Source organism: Micromys minutus (assembly GCF_963924665.1).
Source record: "Micromys minutus genome assembly, chromosome: 1".
Classification (NCBI taxonomy): domain Eukaryota; kingdom Metazoa; phylum Chordata; class Mammalia; order Rodentia; family Muridae; genus Micromys; species Micromys minutus.
The window spans coordinates 157,784,623-157,804,618 of NC_137969.1; the positions used below are offsets into that span (position 1 = coordinate 157,784,623).

The following is a 19,996-nucleotide window of genomic DNA, read 5'->3' on the forward strand; positions in this document are numbered from 1 at the left end:
CGTCCTCAACTACATAGCAAGTTTGAGACCGACCTGGGCTGTGTGAGATTTGGCTTCACAAGGTCAGAGGGTAGATGCTGGGCCAAGAGGGAGGTTTCCTGGGAGACCGGACGGAGAGCTGAGTAGGCCTTCCAGCTTCAGCTGTTTTTATTTGCATGGTGAGCTGCTCTCTCCAGGCCACTGATGGGTTGAAGGTTTCTAAGTATCTCACAGCCCTTCTCATGACTTCCTGTTCACATTTCCCCAGGCTGAGAAGAAAGCCAAGGTAATTGCAGTAATGAATGCTGTGGAGGAAAACCAGGCCTCTGGAGAGTCTCAGAAGGTAGAAGAGGCTAGCCCTCCTGCTGTGCAGCAGCCCACAGACCCTGCATCTCCAACTGTGGCCACCACCCCTGAGCCAGTCGGGGCCGATGCTGGGGACAAGAATGCTACCAAGGCAGCTGATGACGAGCCCGAGTACGAGGTGAGCAGGTTGTTCTCTAGCGGCCTTGGCCAGCTCTCTCCTCTCCTGGGCTCTTTGGTTGCCAGACCCTCCTCCTTCCTCCTGCCAGCTTCTACTGGTTGCTTCCAGAGTATCAATCAGTTCCTGGTTTGGCTTTGTCAACTGATGTCCCTATGGGCTCATGCTTCCCTCAGATGCCCAGGGCTAGGGTTGAGCTCTGGGAGGTTTCAGGGTGGCTGGCACTTAGGACTGCTATGTATTGACTTTTGCTCCTTGGGGCTCCAGGATGGCCGGGGCTTTGGCATTGGAGAACTGGTGTGGGGGAAACTACGGGGCTTCTCCTGGTGGCCAGGCCGAATTGTGTCTTGGTGGATGACAGGCCGGAGCCGAGCAGCTGAAGGCACTCGCTGGGTCATGTGGTTCGGAGATGGCAAGTTCTCAGTGGTGAGTTGGGCTTGGTGGTTAGGAGGTTGGGGAAGAGAATAAAGGGTCTTGGTCCTGTGGCCTAGTTTCTGCTGGGTGCCATCTACAATAAGGGCAGTAAAAATGTACTCTGCTTGCCCCTGTGTATGGGGTCGGTGGAAGAAGCCATAGCTAGCCATTATTGAGCTGAGCAGAAAGCCTTCTGGTTTATCGGCTGCCAGAGCCTTTCACATGTTTCCCCACTCTTGATCTGGGCACCGCTGTTACTACTTGTCCTTTTTGTCAATACCTCTGGTCCCTCAAAGGTCCAGTGACTCTTAATGTTCCTCATGCACAACCTTTACAAGGCACATACGTAGCTTAACTGAATAGAGGACACATGGGTATAGTAATCCCTGGTGAAGCTGGAGGATCACAAGTTCAAGACCAACCTGAGCTACATAGTGACTGGCCAGGCCATGCAGGACTATAGAATGAGACTGTCCCATGGAAGGAACAAACTAAGGGTGGCTTGGTCCCTAGGTGTGTGTGGAGAAGCTCATGCCGCTGAGCTCCTTCTGCAGTGCATTCCATCAGGCCACCTACAACAAGCAGCCCATGTACCGCAAAGCCATCTACGAAGTCCTCCAGGTGAGCACACCCACAGCATCCCTGAAGCTGGAGCTGCGCTAGCCAACCCTGAGGCCCTTCTTCAGGCTCCCTCCTGCTGTTTTCCTGCCCACCTTGGCTGCTCCGAGTTGGGTTTCCCCTGCCTTCTAACCTGTCCCCTCTCTTGTTCCCTTCTAGGTGGCCAGCAGCCGTGCAGGGAAGTTGTTCCCAGCTTGCCATGACAGCGATGAGAGTGACACTGGCAAGGCTGTGGAGCTGCAGAACAAGCAGATGATTGAGTGGGCCCTCGGCGGCTTCCAGCCCTCCGGTCCTAAGGGCCTGGAGCCACCAGAAGGTAATGTGGCCTGGTCCAGGGCAGCCAGGACAGGGAAAGCCACACTTGGAAAGCTGCAGAGGCCTCACAGTAGGGCAGACTAGAAATAGCATGTGATGCTTCCTTCTGTTACCTCAAGGGTGCGCTGCTGCACCCTTCCAAAGTAGCTGGTCATCCATTGGCTCACCAGAATCTCAGAGCTGGGGGTGGAAAGCCGCCCGGGCAGTGTGGTGTCCACGTGGCTGCGTCTCGGGGCAGTGTGGTGTCCACGTGGCTGCGTCTTGGGGCAGTGTGGTGTCCATGTGGCTGCGTCTCTAACTGTGGTCGCCTGCCTTCCTGGTACAGAGGAGAAGAATCCTTACAAAGAGGTTTACACCGACATGTGGGTGGAGCCTGAGGCAGCTGCTTACGCCCCACCCCCACCAGCCAAGAAACCCAGAAAGAGCACAACAGAGAAACCCAAGGTCAAGGAGATCATTGATGAACGCACCAGAGGTAGGAGCTTGGCTCTGGAGAGAGAATTGGGAGCTCTGAGGGGTAGACATCATGTGGGTGCCCATCCTGGGCCATCTGGACAACCTCCTAACGTAAGCTTGTATCCTCTTCAGAGCGGCTGGTGTATGAGGTGCGCCAGAAGTGCCGAAACATCGAGGGTAAGTGTTGTGTGGGACCGGCAGGCTTGCTCCTCACAGGGGTGGTGCATGGGGTCACACGAGAGTGGGTTCTTGGGAAGGCCTTGGCCCCAGGGCCTGTCCGCACATTCCTCCACCCATCTGATGCTTCTAGTCCTTTAGGGTTTGGAAATATCACAGAGCCTTCAGAGATGGCTGGTCCTTGTGGCCTTGACTGGAGTTGATGTTCTTTCATCCTTCACCTTCTCAAAGGCAGTATGTACCTCCCTGGTCCAGTCAGAATGATGTAACTCAGGGTCTTGAAATCTATAGATGAACAGAGAAAGAACAGGATTGGAGGATACCCTGAGAACCTCTCCAGGGCAGCTTGGACAGATAGGGAACCCTGTTCTTATGAACGGAGTTTTGTCCTCATGTTGCCGTATGCCTGGATGATAGCGAGCTTCTGGGATGGGGGACCAAGTGCTGCCTTCAAAAACTATGTGGGGTGTTTGTGAATGGATGCTCACATGTCTGTAGCTGGGTGTTTGTGAATGAATGCTTATGCGTGTGTGGGCTCATATGTCTGTGGAGGGGTGTTTGAAGGAGTGCTCATGCGAGTGTGGGCACATGTGGCTGATGTCAGGGGTTGATATCAATTGCTCTCCACCTTATTTTGGGTCTCGATGAACATGAAACTCAACAACTGTAGCTAAGCTGGACAGGCTCTAAGACTTCCCCTATCTTCTCCCTCCCCAGCACTGGGATTACAGGCTTCTACTGCCATGCCTGATATCCTCCTCCTCCTCCCTCCTCCTCCTCTTCCTCCTCCCTCCTCCTCCTCCTCTTCCTCCTCCTCCCTCCTCTTCCTCTTCCTCTCCTCCCTCTTCCTCCCTCCTCCTCCCTCCTCCTCCTCTTCCTCCTCCTCCCTCCTCCTCCTCTTCTTCCTCTTTGGTTTTATAAGATACAGCCTCTGTAACCTTGGCTGTCCTGGAACTCATTCTGTAGACCAGGCTGGCCTCAAACTCACAGGGACATTCCCCTGCCTGAAATTAGATACATGGACCACCACCACCTGACACCTTTAAAAACAAAAAACAAAAAAAAAAAAAACTTAAAATTTTCAAGTGTCTTAACTCTAAATTGGTCAAGTGTCTCTTGATCATGTCTACCCAACTTCTCCCTGTGACTTCCATGCAGGGGTCTGAATTTGGACCCTCATGCTGGCTTGAGCCACCTCTTCACAGCTTTTTGCTGGTTTTTACTTTGTCTTGGGACTCCCTCTGTCATTTAGGCTGATCTTTGACTTTTCTCAAATGCTGAGATTATGGGAGTGAGTTACCGGCGTTCACTGCTGCTCTGACACCCAGGTAGGCAGGAACTCCAGGGAACCGGATGCTCATGACATCCTGTTATTTTACAGATATCTGTATCTCATGTGGGAGCCTCAACGTCACCCTGGAGCACCCACTCTTCATCGGTGGGATGTGCCAGAACTGTAAGGTAGGGAAACAGCCCACCCAGTTCTTGGCATTGGGAACACCTGACCAGATGTGGTGTGGACCCTCACATGCACTTATGCTCCAAAGACTGAGGCTTATTCTGGTTTATATTATGAAAGATCCTTTCCTACTTGAGTCTTGGCCTCACGTGGGCAGGAGTGGGACTTAGAGCCATGGGGGAAGGGTGGGTGGCAGAGGCAGACAATAGATGCCATGCCTGTGGAAGCCCCTAGGCGGCTGCAGGATGGAACTCTTGGTGGGCAGTTTCCTTCTCTCAGCCTTCCCTGGGTTCAGAGACTGTTTGCACTTGGCTTTGCTGGACCTCCACACTGACCCTTCACGTCCTCCCTAGAACTGCTTCTTGGAGTGCGCTTACCAATATGACGACGACGGGTACCAGTCCTACTGCACCATCTGCTGTGGGGGACGGGAAGTGCTTATGTGTGGGAACAACAACTGCTGCAGGTGAGGGCCCCACCCACAGAGCCTCCTACTGGGCCGCACGGGCTGCTCCTCCTGCTGTGCCCCAGCCAGCACTCCTGCCTACTGCTGGACTTCCTCTCTTCGCTGGGTTTTCTTCCAGGTGCTTTTGTGTCGAGTGTGTGGATCTCTTGGTGGGGCCAGGAGCTGCCCAGGCAGCCATTAAGGAAGACCCCTGGAACTGCTACATGTGTGGGCACAAAGGCACTTATGGGCTGCTGCGGAGACGGGAAGACTGGCCTTCTCGGCTCCAGATGTTCTTTGCCAATAACCACGACCAGGAATTTGTGAGTGCTGGGTCTAGGCTGTCTCACGCTTTTCTGAGGCTAGTCCTCCAGTGAGAGCCCTGGAGTAGGCAGTGGGGCCTGGGCAGGTTGCAAGAGGGACTAAGGTGTGTGTGAGCTGTGCAGCTCCATCCAGAAGGCCTGTGGAGCTGGAGGCCTTCTCAGCTGGAGGCACCAACACAGGATGGGGAGCGAGGGACAGTCCCAGCATGGACCTGATCAATGGTGTTCACCACTTAGGACCCCCCGAAGGTTTACCCACCTGTGCCAGCTGAGAAGAGGAAGCCCATCCGTGTGCTGTCTCTCTTTGATGGAATTGCTACAGGTGAGTGGCGTGGGTCCTGAGGGACTGTCCTGCTTTTTGTCAGATAGTAGAAATAGTAAGAGTATAGCTGATAAAACCGAATGATTAATTAAGAATTAAGCATGAACCAAAGACTATGTCAAGTCTGGGTGGGTCACTTCATTGTTCTTTCTTTCAACTCGCTATCTTGACTTCCTTACCAACCTATGCCACCTACTGATGCAGGATCTTTCATGATATAAGCCACACCCAGGAAGGGACAGTGACACCATTCCCACTGTTCCCAACAGCTTGCAGGGAGCCTCAATAATCTTAGGTCTTAACAGCATTGACTGTTTAAAATTTTTTTGGACAGTGCCTTACTATGTAACCTCAGTGACTAGATCTTACTATGTTGAACAAGCTGGCCTCAAACTCAGAGATCTGCCTGCCTCTGCCTCCTGAGTACTGGCATTAAAGGTGTGCACACTATGTCCAGCTCTAACGAGCAATAGTCAGTTGTTTATTGTTTTATTTCTGAGTCATAGCCCAGGGAGGCTTGAACAAGCTCTGTAGCCTAAGAGGAATGAACTTTTGACCTCTGTCCAAGTACCTAGGATATCAGACTTGGCAGTCCAAAGCCAGGAATAAGCAGGTTGAAGAATACAAAGTGTGGGTGCCTGACCACAGAGAGCTGGTCCTGGGGGAGCTGGGCCAGTAGTGAACCCTTGGAGCAGGCACCATTCTGTGTCATTTGACACATGGAAACTAAGAAAAGGCCACTCTCCGGACCTGTTTTGGTTAGTCCTTCCTGGCTTTGGCCACCTTCCACTTAGGCAAAGTCATAGTGCTTGTCTGTGCTGATCTGCCTTGATTTGAGAAAAGATACTGGGAGCCCACGTGGGCCTCCAGGTGACTCCCTGTGTGCAGCTGGCAGGGTAAGTCTTAAAAGACTGGGTATCAAGTTAATGGCTCGTGACGCTGCTTGCTCTTTGCTGGCTGGCGCAGGGCTCCTAGTGCTCAAGGACCTGGGCATCCAAGTGGACCGCTACATTGCCTCCGAGGTGTGTGAGGACTCCATCACAGTGGGCATGGTGCGGCACCAGGGCAAGATCATGTACGTCGGGGACGTCCGCAGCGTCACGCAGAAGCATGTATGTCCTCAGCTCCTGGGAACACCGCCATCCACTTCTTCCGTTCCACCTGTTTGTTCCTTGTTTTCCATTTTACTCCTGTGGATTCTCAGGGTGTTGAGCAGGTTGGCAGTGGGGTTTTGAGAAGTGAAGATAGAACATAGAACTCTTGCCTAGAGGGCCTGAAGGCTTGGTTTAGTCCCCGGCTTGTGTAGAATGGGGTGGGGGTGGGTAGCGGAGCTTGCTGTTTGGGGCTGCTCCCCAGTGTTTTCAGGACTGTTTGTGGTAATGTGTTCTGGATTGGAGAAGGGTTCCTGTCATCTAAGTGCTTCTGGGAAGTTCCTCTACCAGTCTCCATTTCAGGGGCTTAAGGGAGTGCTGGCAGTTTCATCCATCCAATCCCAGGGGGACAATCACATGATTAATCACAATTAATTGCTCCCCACCTCAGGAAAGGCTGTTTTTTTTGGGGGTGTTGGCGCTTCCTAGGCTCCTTGCTGGGTCTGTTTGCACACTGAGATGATAAGCCTAGAAAGTCTCTTCTGCCTCTTAGACTCACAGACGGTTCTTTCCCTCCGCCTCTGTCCCTGGACAGCAGACCCATCACATTACCTTTGTCCTCCCAGATCCAGGAGTGGGGCCCATTCGATCTGGTGATTGGGGGCAGTCCTTGCAATGACCTCTCCATCGTCAACCCTGCCCGCAAGGGACTTTACGGTAAGTGCCCTCCTTGTTCCTCTGCTTTCTGAGCCGGTACCTTCTTCTGCACTTAGGTCTTAGGAATATGCTTTGAACAATTCTGCCCTGGCAGCTCCTCCAGTGGCCCTTTCCCTTCACCCTGCCCATGCCCAGGCCTCAGCACTGTCCGATGCAGACAGCCCCAGCTAATGGCTCTTTCTTTCTTCCAACCTCTCAGAGGGTACTGGCCGCCTCTTCTTTGAGTTCTACCGCCTCCTGCATGACGCGAGGCCCAAGGAGGGAGATGATCGCCCCTTCTTCTGGCTCTTTGAGAATGTGGTGGCCATGGGCGTTAGTGACAAGAGGGACATCTCGCGATTTCTTGAGGTATAGACCGCGACCTTGGTTTGGCCAGCTCACCAATGGCTTCTGTCTGGGACTGTTGCTTCACCCCTTGTCTGCATTTTGGAGCTGGGGGATCAAAGCTGGGGACTGGTGGCTTCTCTTTGCTAGGGGCAGCTTCAGGAAGATTTCCTGTGTAGAGAGGAAGTAGTGCTAGAGGCCCACCTAGGAAGAAAGTACTCTTGTTGCAAGAGGTGTTGTGGTCACATCAAACACGTGGGCTGGGACCAGTCCTGAGACTTGGGTTCTGTGGAGACTCCAAAGTCCGTTTTCTCTGACCAGAATGACCTCTGCTCATTCTCTGGCACCCTCACGGGTGTCTTGTGATACCTGAGATAAAATCATGGCTTATCTTTGCTTTCACTTCCTGTTATGTGAGCCCCAGTTTAGCACTGAACCAAGTTCAAGCCATCTACACAGGGAAATGCTGCTGCCCAAGGCATTCTTGTGGTGGGCCGCCGGCTTATGCTCCTCCTCAGCCCAGGCTCAGTCATACCTCACATGGTGAACGTGAGGGCACGGCACACAAACAGGCATGCCAGGCTGGAGTCACCAGCCTTGTGGCTATTCCTACAAGAATGAGCCTCATTTTAAGCACATAGGAGTCAACCATAGTGCAACTGGCCTAATAACTGTTCCTATCATTACAAAAGTTCAGTTGGGTTGTGCTGGTCTATCTAGAATGTTCTACCAAGCACATGTGGGATGTATTTAGTTATTATGGTATATGACTTCCTAAGAAAGAAGTTCCTTTGGAGAGTTGAGGCTCTATGCAGCCCAGTTACCCAGCAGTGTTTAATTAATACTTTCTCTTTGGTCACCTTGAAACCATCTCCTGTTTTATAGTCTAACCCCGTGATGATTGACGCCAAAGAAGTGTCTGCTGCACACAGGGCCCGTTACTTCTGGGGTAACCTTCCTGGTATGAACAGGTTAGTGAGGGTTCCTGGATGGGGTTTATGGGAGGAGGGGCTGCAGGCAGGACAGACCGCTCAAGGAGGGAAACACTGAATGTCCAGCCAGGATTGCCTTTGCCAAAGGGCTGCTGTTCTGAAACGCTTTTTTGTTTTTTAAACACTTTCTCAGAAAAGTGGAAGCTCAAGATTTAGCCTCTTTTGTTTTGCACACGGTAGGCATGGGCACTGAACTACAGCCCCAACCTGGTATCTGGGACAGGTGCTCACCATATAGTCTAGTCTGGCTTCAGACGTGGGAATCCGCAGTGCTTCTTCCACTTCTTGAGTGGAATGATGTGCACTGAGCTGTCTTGAGATGTGGGCGTTGCCCCCGGGCTGCCCTGAGATGCTATACAGCAACCCGGAACTCTAGCTTTAATCGGCTTCAGCCAGTACACCCAACCCCGAACAATCCACCAGAAGTCAAGATACAGGTTGCTTATGTACTTTTTGCCCCTGGATAGGCTTTAGGTGTTAGCTGTCTGGTATGTATTTTTGAAACCCCTTTTAAATTTGCCTGTAAGGATTAAGGTTATTTGATTGCTTGTGGGCAGGCACAGTGTGCAGGTTACACTGTGTGTGTGTCTATTTGGGGTAAGGGCTTTTGACCCTCCCTGGAGTCCTGTGGCTACCAGGGGTTGGTACTTACATAGGCTTTTCCTTGCTTTCTAGGCCATTGGCATCCACTGTGAATGATAAGCTGGAGCTGCAAGAGTGTCTGGAACACGGCCGAATAGCCAAGGTGAGCCTCAGTAGCCAGGACAGTGGGAGGTGGGGGTGGTAGTGAACGTTGGGCTGAGGAGTGCATGGTAACGCTGCCCACACCCCACTTGACCTCTGGGGATGGTGTGGGAGTGTAGACCAGTTGACCAGGGAGTGAGCCAGGCATGCTGACTGAGGCAGTCCTGATGTGCTCCACCCATCCCATCCCGGGTAGGCACTGTAGGGTCTTTAACAAGGCTCTGGGAGGTGCATGGGCATTTTGCCTGCACATCCTCTGCACCTCATCTGTGTTTGCTTGAAGAGGCCAGGAAAGGATGTAAAAATCCCCTGGGACTGTAGTTAAAGATGGTTGCAAGCCTTCATGTGGTTACTGGGAATCAGACCATTGTTCTCAGTCACTGAGCCATCTCTCCAGCCTCAATTTTTTAAGTTGGGTGTCTCAGGTCAGTCCCTACGGGGGTTGTCTGGGTTCTACCCGTGTTCTGACTTCCCTTTATTCTGTGCTTCTTTCTTTTGAATGCTGACTAGAAGCTAAGTGTGCCTTTTCTGAAACTTTGGGCTTTCTCTCTCTCTCTCTCTCTCTCTCTCTCTCTCTCTCTCTCTCTCTCTCTCTCTCTCTCTCTCTCTCTCTCTCCCCCCCCCCCTCTCGTCTTCCCCCTTGACATGTGGCTACTTGTCTAACATGTATCTGATCTACATGTTTGCTTATACAGCACTGCATTTCCCCCTCTCCATCCTCCAGGCAGCTGCTGAGACTTATAGTTTGCCTTTTCTGGAGTTTTTCTCTTAAACTTATAAAATAAATGGTTCTTCAAAAGAAAGAACACTGTTGTTTTGTTTGTGTTTGGCTAGGACCTACAAGCCTCCAGTAAGGAGAGAGGGCTCTTTTGAAGTAGTTTCTCTCTGGAGAATGCTCACGTGAGCAATCAGATGCTAGGCTCCCCGCATGCAGTCTAGCTTTCTGGACTGCAGATTCCTCCAGTGAGCTGCTGAGTTATTGACATCCGTTTGCTTGACAGTTGCTCCCCGTGAGAGAGCCACAGGCTTGGAAGACGTGGGGTGAGCTAACCACAGCTGCTGCCTCTAGTCCCATTAGCCTGATTAGACCAAGGATGGCCAGGTGCCTTCGAGTAGGAAGGGCAGAAAGGACCAGCCAGCCCTTTGTCAGCAAGCGGTGCTGGCTCATCCTGAGGGCACTTACTCCTCTGCCTCTTTATCTTCTAGTTCAGCAAAGTGAGGACCATTACCACCAGGTCAAACTCCATAAAGCAGGGCAAAGACCAGCATTTCCCTGTCTTCATGAACGAGAAGGAGGACATCCTCTGGTGCACTGAAATGGAAAGGTAGCGTGCTGGGTGCTTGCGTCTGGTAGGACTGGGTTGGTAGGAAGGCTCTGCGTTGGCCGCCACAGCCTCATTTCCCCCAAATTCCCTGTGAGTGAATTTTAACAAACATTTCCCAGCATGCCAAGCTCCTGGAGAGGACCTGTACATTTTGTGGCTGGTCTCTATTCAGAAGGGTCTTGGAATCAATCACCCAAAGAGCCCACTAGAACCCCTCAACACAGTTCCTGGCCTCCTAGACTTGGATAATAGGTATCTTGTATGTGCTTGAAGGCCAGTATGGGTGCCTGTGTGCTGCGCCCTATGGCATGCAGCTGGGTGGGCTCTTCAGGTTTGAGCAGGATGTGGATAGTTAGAAAGGCTGTTCTCTGACTCCCTGGGCAGTGGGGATCCCTGAAGTCACTAAGTCAGTGGACAGAGCCTCTCTTCTCAGAGGGGGCATTTAGGGATGAGTCAGATTGTATTCAGACTCAGGCTGCATGCACCCTCCAGGTCTCATATGCAGGGAGCCTGCGAAGCACGTCCAAGAGGCATTCAGAGGTCTGGGGGTTGGTTTTTTAAGTACTACCTTTGTTTCTGGTAGGTGTGAACCTCAAAGTTGGGATTAAACTACCTGTCTTTAACTCCACAGAGAGCCTGGCACATGGCTGAATTCAGAATAAATATCCACTGTTGCACCCACAGTCACTCAGCCCTTTGTGCCTTCCTCCCACAGGGTGTTTGGCTTCCCTGTCCACTACACAGACGTCTCCAACATGAGCCGCTTGGCGAGGCAGAGACTGCTGGGCCGATCGTGGAGCGTGCCGGTCATCCGCCACCTCTTCGCTCCGCTGAAGGAATATTTTGCTTGTGTGTAAGGGACATGGGGGCAACCTGAAGTTTTGATGATAACAAAGTTTAAACAAACAAACAAACAAAAAAACACAACACAACAAACACCAAGAACGAGAGGATGGAGAGAAGTTCAGCACCCAGAAGAGAAAAAGGAATTTAAAGCAAACCCAAGAGGAGGAAATGCCGGAGGGCTTGGCCTTGCAAAAGTGTTGGACATCATCTCTTTTAAGTTTTCAATGTTAATCTTCAGTCCTATCTAAAAAGCAGAATAGGCCCCTCCCCTTCTTTCCCTCCAGTCCTAGGAGGTGAACCTTTTGTTTTCTACTCTTTTTTTCAGAGGGGTTTTCTGTTTGTTTGGGTTTTTGTTTCTTGCTGTGACTGAAACGAGAGTTATTGTAGCAAAATCAGTAACAACAAGAAGAAGTAATGCCTTGGAGAGGAAAGGGAGAGAGGAAAAATTCTATCAAAACTTAATATTGGTTTTTTTTTTTTTTTCCTTTTCTATATATCTCTTTGGTTGTCTCTAGCCTGATCAGATAGGAGCACAAACAGGAACAGAATAGAGACCCTCGGAGGCAGAGTCTCCTCTCCCAGCCCCCCGAGCAGTCTCAACAGCACCATTCCTGGTCATGCAAAACAGAACCCAACTAGCAGCAGGGCGCTGAGAACACCCCAGACACTTTTCTACAGTATTTCAGGTGCCTACCACACAGGGAACCTTGAAGAAAAACCAGTTTCTAGAAGCCGCTGTTACCTCTTGTTTACAGTTTATATATATATGGTAGATATGAGATATATATATAAAAGGTACTGTTAACTACTGTACATCCCGACTTCATAATGGTGCTTTCAAAACAGCGAGATGAGCAAAAACATCAGCTTCTACCTGGCCCTCTGTGCAAAGGGTTTCAGCCCAGGATGGGGAGAGGGAAGCAGCTAGAGGGAGAGGGTGTGTTTCCCTCCTGGTTTATAACAAACCAAAGGAGGAACCATAGTACCCCCACCCCCACCCCCACCCCATGCCTAGCTTCTCCTGCCAAAAAGGGGCTCAGCTGAGGTGGTCGGAACCTGGGGAAGCTGAGTGTGGAATTTATCCAGACTCGCGTGCAATAACCTTTGAATATGAATCTAAAATGACTGCCTCAGAAAAATGGCTTGAGAAAATGTCCCTGATTTTGAATCTGTCAGCCACATTGAAGGCCCCCTTGTGGGATCAGAAATAATCCAGAGTGAGGGAAAGTGACCCGCCATTAACCCCACCTGGAGCAAATAAAAAAACATACAAAATGTACTGGTGCTTTCTGTCTAAGTTGCCTTTTGTGTGTTCTTTTATGAGGCCCCCTACCATCCCTCTGCACAGGCAGCTCTGGCCCTGGAATGTGATGTTTTTGGTCATCTCTAAAGACTGCAGTTTCATACTTGGGAGGCTGATGACACCTTTATTATAATTATTCTTATGGTTCTGGCTATAATTGTTTGTTTTAAGATTTTCTTTGAGAAAACAAAAACCCAACACCCTTCCCTTTAGGTTTCAAACCAAGGTGCAGGGGGGTGGCAGGTGCTTTTTTAAGGACCAGTGGCTCTGGTGCCCTGGCTCCCACCCCTCAGGCCAGGTGGGCCACTGGGCAGTACAGCAACAAGCTAGGCAGCCAGGGAGTTCTGAGGCCCACCCTCCGGGCCAGTCACTCTTCTCTTCTTCCCCTCCTCGTGAGTCCGGTGTGTCAGGGCTGGAGGGAGGCCGGGGCAGCCTCTCTCCTTGTGTGTGTGGTTGGAGTGGCGTGTGTTTCTTTTCTAGCGTTTGGTCTGATGGCTGTGCTCTTACCTTGAGTTGGCTTCACCTGGGGCCCATGTGCTCGCACTTTGGTCTGCTTCCTACCCAGGGCAGGCAGCCTGGCATTGGCAGTGGGAAGGGAAGGTGTTGTTGGCCCCAGGGTGAGGGCTTGCCTGGATGGATGGAGTGTAGATATGTGGCATATAGAGATATATATTTTATAATGGGAGGGGGGACGGCACCTCCTGGGACCAGCAGGGGCTGGGAGGTGTGCTGTCAAGCACATGGTCCCAAGACCGCATCCCTAGAAAGATGGGGCCTATGATAGGCCCTGTATAAATACATAGATAGGGTCATGTATAAGAAATATACACAGTGGGGGTTGGAGGGAGCAGGCTCTGTGTTGAGCCTGGGTCCCTCCCACAGACAGCCCCACAAACAGTCTATCAGTCTAACACATGCGCAGGAACCTATTTCTGTCTGGATGCACACCAGGGAGCTCCCGGCACACTTCTCCCCAGGATCAGGATGCTGGAGTCGGCCGAGCAGCTCTATACATCTGTTGCCCTGATGACAGGTAGACTCGATCCCGGAAGTTGCTAGGTGCTGAAGTCAGGAAAAGGAGGAGGTTTGATCCACGCAGGTGCTTCCTCTAGCAGGTCTGTGTTCTATACCCTTTGCCCCTGGTGATGTCAAAGATTCTTCTGTTAGCAGCCTGTGGTTACTGACCTGCAACTCTAGGCACCAGTCAAGTCAGCCCTCAACTCCCCCTACCTATTCTTCCCAACCAAAGTCAATTGAAATCGGTCTTGGCCATTGGTCTTCCATTGGGAAAATAAAATATTTTAAAAAATTATAATGGGACAGTGAACCTCACTTTGGAGTAAAGCAATTAGTAAAAAACTAAAGTAATTAGTAAAAAACTAATTAGTGAAAACTAAACAAAGGCTTTTGCTCACTGCTCAGGAGTACGCTTAGCTGGTGGCTTGTTAGACCTCTTGGGCTCTGTAGCCCACCTCTGCTCATTTCCTCTGGATAGAGTTTTAAGATTACAGCCAGTTTTCCTGCCGCGTCAGGTGGTGACTGTGGGGCTGGAGCATGCAGGAGAGGGGGATGCTTGCCCAGTTGGAGCCCCTACTAAATGTGATGTTCTCCCTTGCTCCAGCAGGGCTCCCTGCTGACCTGGAGTCCACCAGCACCAGGCAGGAGGACTGGAGGGGAGGAAGGCTGCTTTAGGCAGTCTAAGGTGCTCCCTCCCCCTCTAGCAATGGCAAGGTCTTCCCAGTTCCTGTTAGGACTGTCTTCAAGGTCCTCCCACCTCTGCCCACTGCTTATGTGAAGAAGCTAGCCTTTTCCAGGAGCCTAGTGCCACCTCAACTGGGTCTGGTGCTCCCCAATGCCTGGGATTAGTGTGAGGGCTCAGGAGGAACAGCCTTAGTGTGGCATTCTCAAGAGACTGGGTAGAGGCTTCCAGGTAGTTGACCAATACTGACTTGACAAGTTCCCTAATGGATTCCTCATGGGATATCTGGTGGCCTTCACTAGCTTTCCTTCCAGCCCAGTCTTTGGGCTTAGTCTTACCATAGTGTGTAGGCACCAGTCAAGTTAGCCCCCAATATCTTTTGGGGGGGTCTTTGGGACTGTGCCAGTTTGGTCTTCATCTCTACCCCAAGTGGGGCTTCTAGGGTCACCTCCAAGGAGAGCTGCTGGGGTGCTATGGTGGCTGAGGGGAGGTTGTGGGAAGTTTGCATTGGGGATAGCTCACTGTAGGTGGAGTTGAAGCTGGAATCAAGTCATGGGAAGATCCCCAAAGGTTCCCTGTGGGCTTTCCTTTCCAAAGAATAGGCTTGTTTTCCCTAAGGTGCTGGGGACTGAGTGATAGCCACCCCTCTGCAGGTGCTGTGGGAAGCCTCAGGCTGAAGATCTTTGTGTGACCCGTGCCAGGGATGTAGTGGGTGCTAGCACCAGGGTCACAGAACCAAGGCCTCCTAAGGAGGCCTCCATGCCAGCGGGGTCCCAAGCTGGTGCTAATTCCTCTCCATAGGACCCAGTATGCCTGGGAGCCTGCAGGAGGCTGCTCTGCTGTCAAAGCCCCATTAGAAAGCAAAAGTCCCCACAGGTGGTACTGCAGGCATAAAGATCCCTGTAGCTTTTGGCAAATAACTGAAGTGTGGATGCAGGAGCAATGAGTGGACATAATGGCCCTTGCAGGCCAACATCAAAAGCATCTACCTTCCCCAACAGCATCTCTGTTCTGGGGATGCTGTGGTCATCACAGCTGGTTAGGAACTGGAGTTAGGCTGAGCCACTTTGAAGGAATGTGCTTATAGGAAGATACAGACGGTTGGTTTCTCTGTTCTTTATTACACATGTGTCTAGAGAGCAGAAGCTAACTCCTGGGTCTGTCTGGTTGATGCAGAGCTAGCTGTTACGGCACTACATTGTCTTTAGGAACTGTCACTGTGAGCCCTGGCTGTGAGCTGGGACAGTGACCCTTGCAGCTGACTTTCCAAGCAGGCATGTGTTTAGATCAGAGCTTGGCGCTTGCCTGCTCCCGGTGCTTGTGATGAGGCGGTGTACTTGCTAACCCACTTGGCAGAGAACAGCTGAAGCCTGTCAGCCCATGATGAGGTGGAATTAGTGGCCCTTCTGATTGATCCTGTCCCACCCAGGAGCAGCAGCGCAGGGTGGGAGAACCCCCAAGGACCAGGGTCATTGTGAGCGCCTGTGTGTTTGTGTGGAGAAAGCCCAGGTCTTTGTGTCCTTGCAGGCTTCCATGGCATAGCTAAGGTTGGCCTTTGGTTGGAAACAAGTCTCTAGCCCAGATGCTGGAGTTTTAGTGTTGAGACCAAGAAGCAGGCCAAGCTGCAGATACATGGAAGGAAGGCCCTTTGCTGGTAGGGGTTCACAGCTTCTTTCTGGGAAACCCCAGAAACTCCAGTAACTGGCTCCCCTATTGGGATGAGCTCCATCTGTGGACTCAGAGTGGCCTCCTAAACTCCACTGGGTCCCCGACCCTGAGGACGTGAGCAGTGGTCTAAAGTCTCACCTAGTCCCATTTTACAGACTAATTTGGTTACCCGGCTCTAGAAATCTACAGAAACAACCGTAACGAAAAGCTGAAATTCCTTAGAATATGCAGAGGGAGGGGATGACTCAACACGGTGCTAAACACATTTTATTAAAAATATATATTGTTAAATTAAGTCTGCTGTCTGGACAATGATGTTCTGTTTTCTTGTAGTGGAGTTTAAAAGAGACTATTATTTTACTCTGATATATTATTATTAAAAAGGCATTTTAACTTTGTACTTGAAAACTAAGTGAGCGATTTCACGTGTTTTAGCCGAGGCATCGAAGTAGCGGGTGCTTACTTGTGGGAAATCATGTATTCATACTACAAAATAAACTCCGTAGCTGATTTGGTAATAACTTTTACTGTTACAGACGATTCCGCTTTGACCCCGGTGGCAGAGCGCTTTTACCACATTCCACGCAGCTAAGTGCAGGACCTTCCAGAACCTTCCCCTAGCCCCCCTTGGTCCTCTTTCGGTTCCTCTTCCTATCTCTCTTTTCCTATTCTTTTTTTTTTTTTTTTTATTGTCGTTTGTTTTTCCTGGTCCCGGCTTCCTTCTACCACTGTATTTTTTGTTAGGGTTGCTTCTCTATTTATTGACAGTAATAATGTACATTTCACAGTCTGGTTCTGGGACAGCCAGGAGGGGTGTCGGGGGCTGCACACAGCTTGCCGCACCCTCCGGTGTCCCCTTGTATCTCTGTGTACGTGATGCTTGTGACATAGCTGTTGAAGAAATATTAAAAAGGTCAATGCGTACAGCAGGTGTAGAGAGTCCGTCAATTTCGCATTCATCACTTCTTTTGTTGTGCCCAGAAGAATATAATAAAGCTCCTTTCTAATGTACTTGTGCTGGAGAACACTTGAATAAATGGACTGTTTTGTGCAAAAAGAAAAACGGAAAAAAAAAGCACCGTCATAATGTCCTTTTGTCCTGCGACTCCTTTCCCCTGATGTGGCAGCTCTCAGTCCTTCAGTGGGCTGAAGTGGGTGCGCATAATATCCAGGGGGGTCTAGGGAATGGATTTCTAAAGTCTCTCGTGTGGGTGTAAACTAGGGGCTGGGACCCAAGGGCAGAGGGAGTTTGGCTCAAGAGCAAAGATAAGTTAGACCAAGATGAAGTTGTCTAGTTGACTTCCAGAAACAGATGTCTTGAGACCAGAGCAGGAAACAGACCAGCATGCTGGGGAGGTGACAGTGGGACCAGCGGGGACTTACGGATTCTGGGGTCAGAAGGAAGAAGTCAGGAAAGGAGACACAGCTGGGCCTGGGGGAATCCTAGAAGAACCTGGGGTTTAAACACTTGACAGGTGAGCCAAGGGCTGGGACCAGTGGCCAACAGGGTTATTGCTGGTCTGAGTGTAGGCTGCCTGGCAGGGACTTGTGGCCTGAGGCATTGCCTAGGATGTCTCTGTCTTACCTATCTAGAAGGGCAGTCAGTCTGAATGCAGGGTCTGTCTGTCCTGTGTATCTCCCGGAGTAGCCAGTAAGCTTGGCTGGGTTTCCCTTTACTCCTAAGGATTTTCCAGGCTTTTGGGAGAGCAGGGATACTGTGTGGCAATCCTTGAACAGATGGGAAGAGCTCAGCTAAACAGGTTTTCTCATGGGCACTTTTTCTTGCTTATTTTTTTCCTTTGACAAGGTTGTAAATGTATATTTGGCTTTTACTCTACTTTTTTTCCTCGATGTTTTTCAATGTTGATGTGGAATCTTACTTTCAAATGGCTGCATGGCATTTTCTTGTTGAATGTTTGTTTATATATATTTTATTTTCGCTATAAATAGAGCTTCAATAAACATCTTTATGTTTTGGCTTCCCCCTTTTTGTATTTTATTTTCCTTGAATTAGATTCCGAATAATGAGACCAATTGGAGAAAGTTACAGTGGACATTTTGGTTTCTGCCTGATTCCTTCAAAGAGATCAGCAGGCAGACTTCAGGTTTTAGCTTTAAGAGATTCTGTCTGGCAAGAAACAAACTGGGCCTTAGTGAGCAGTTCCCACCGTGTCTCAGCCTATTCTGTACAGCATTACAAGTTCCCTGGGGCTGACTTAATTTCAAAAGGAAGCCGCCAACTTGGCTCACTGTTCTCAAAGCTGGGACCAGGATCCAGGGCCTCATGCTATCTGTCATGACAGACACAAGCAGAAGAGAGAATTTGATATTCACTTCATATAGAACCCCACCCTCAAAGGCCTTCCTCTCCAATGCTGCTACAGAGAAGACAAGCGACACAGAACCTGGAACACACATGTTAATCCCGGTGGGAATGTGTGGGTATCTTTAGTATATATCACATTCATGTCTGGAAGTCAGAACATAACACTGGGTGTAATAAAAGCAACTTGACTTGTCTCTACACACTAGCCCTCAGTCCCTTACCACCACCACTACCCTCACAGTGCTGGGATTAGAAGTGTGCAACCTGGCTTTTTATATAGGTTCTTGGGATTGAACTCAGGTGCACAGCAAGCAGGCTTTTCCACTGAGCCATCTCCCCAGCCTAAGACTGCTCCTATTTTTGAGAAGCTAGACACTAAGTAGAAGCAGGAGGGTTTTGCAAATCCTCTTTGCTGGAAGAATACAGACGGGGACAACCCAGCCTCAACCTCCCAAGCCTGGCCTCAAGGCTCGGTGAAGATGGGAAGACACATGGAGAGGTGGGGGAGAGATTGGTATAGACGCCCTTAATCCTTAAAGTCGTTCCTAAATGCTTCAGGGCCATCTGAGCCAGGGTTGGGAGAACTTACTAAAGGCAAGGAGCTGCCTGCCATTTGACTAATAAAACCTATTGGTTCTTGGTGTCACTTGATAATACAGGGTTTGGGGAAACAAGGGCAGGGTGGGGTGGGGGGCAGAACTAGGGTTGACAGAGTTAAAGAAGAGTTTTGTGGAAGCAAGGTAGACAGTGGCAATCTCCATAGCTATGCGGTGTGCGGTATGTGCATGCTGTGTGCTACCTGGGCTGTACCTTCAGGTTCTGCTAGGCTAGATGGTGGGACAGAAGAAGTGGGACAAGGGACTGACCAGGAGGGTGACTGAGTACACACAGCAGAGCTGGCATGGGCTTTGGTATTATCTGGGCATGTGCATGTTTGGACCTGGGGCTGCAGTGACAACAATGGCTGTTGTATATGGGAACACAAGTCACCAGGCATCACCCACAAGGATCCATTTTGCCTTGGCTTCAGGGACCATTGAAAGGATAAATCTTGTCCCTCGATGGCCTCTTGACTGGGACTCTGTGACAGGGACCTGCTGGATTGGGAGGAAAGTCAGTGTGGGGAGCTATAGGTGCACCGACCTTGGCCCCTCTTGCTGCCCTTTGTCTCCAGAGAGGCTTACAGGAGGTGGAGACTTGAGGATCCGTAATACAAGCCCCGTGTGGTTTGAGGCCACAGACCTTGTCACAAAAATTCCCCCAGGAAACAAAACAGTAATAACAACAACAAAAAATATAAATACCCTTTCGAAGTAAAAGAAAAAGCAAGGTTGGGGAGACCACCTTCTCCTGGCTTTCTGAACACGCGCGCGCACACACACACACACACACACACACACACACACACACACACAAAACTTTAAAAAGAGAGAGCCAGGGTTGGGGATTTAGCTCAGAGGTAGAGCAAACTCAAGGCCCTCAGCTCTGATTTAAAAGAGGGGGGGGGCAGTGAGTGAGCGAAACTGCAGCTTTCTGCAGGAGCACTGGTCAACTTTGTACTATTATTTAAAGCATTCACCAGGTTAGACTTCAGACATGCGCTGTCCCTCAGCAGATATACAACTCCTTTTACCTAACCTTTCCGGCCTCTGGGCTTCCAGTAAGGTCTCTGGGGGCGCATGCTCACGCCACATGTGTTCCTGGGAGCTCTTGTTTTAGGATAAATGCCCAGATGTCGAGTTGCTGGGCATAGTTCTGGGCCTTTGCGGGTTTTAGATTCTGCATTTTCAGCTAATTTCAGGGTAACACTACCTTTTCTCCATAGTCTGGCTTTCCTCACAGCCACCAAAAGTTCCCTGCCAGCCTCTTAGCATCCACTTCTGTCGGGAAGAACATTGAAGCCCCCACCTGTTCCTACCCACACAGTGTCACGCCTGGAATGTGAGTGGCAGAATGACAGGCAGCCCAGAGC

At 50.4% G+C, this 19,996-nt stretch overlaps 1 protein-coding gene across 3 annotated transcripts in view; it reads left to right on the forward strand.

Annotated features, from left to right (window-relative positions):
* DNMT3A (DNA methyltransferase 3 alpha) overlaps nt 1–16,622 on the forward strand; it is a 102,298-nt gene extending 85,676 nt beyond the window's left edge. For all 3 annotated transcript variants that reach the window (XM_080909381.1, XM_080909380.1, XM_080909382.1), the window contains exons 7-23: nt 248–463; nt 728–886; nt 1,388–1,495; nt 1,652–1,808; nt 2,133–2,282; nt 2,396–2,440; nt 3,822–3,901; nt 4,253–4,365; nt 4,484–4,667; nt 4,905–4,989; nt 5,956–6,101; nt 6,707–6,797; nt 6,997–7,145; nt 8,007–8,092; nt 8,789–8,858; nt 10,064–10,182; nt 10,898–16,622. In XM_080909381.1, the coding sequence (XP_080765507.1) occupies nt 248–463; nt 728–886; nt 1,388–1,495; nt 1,652–1,808; nt 2,133–2,282; nt 2,396–2,440; nt 3,822–3,901; nt 4,253–4,365; nt 4,484–4,667; nt 4,905–4,989; nt 5,956–6,101; nt 6,707–6,797; nt 6,997–7,145; nt 8,007–8,092; nt 8,789–8,858; nt 10,064–10,182; nt 10,898–11,039 (2,100 nt within the window). In that variant the 3' untranslated portion in view covers nt 11,040–16,622. The remainder of the gene's footprint in view (nt 1–247; nt 464–727; nt 887–1,387; nt 1,496–1,651; nt 1,809–2,132; nt 2,283–2,395; nt 2,441–3,821; nt 3,902–4,252; nt 4,366–4,483; nt 4,668–4,904; nt 4,990–5,955; nt 6,102–6,706; nt 6,798–6,996; nt 7,146–8,006; nt 8,093–8,788; nt 8,859–10,063; nt 10,183–10,897) is intronic.
* The last annotated feature ends 3,374 nt before the right edge of the window (nt 16,623–19,996 follow it).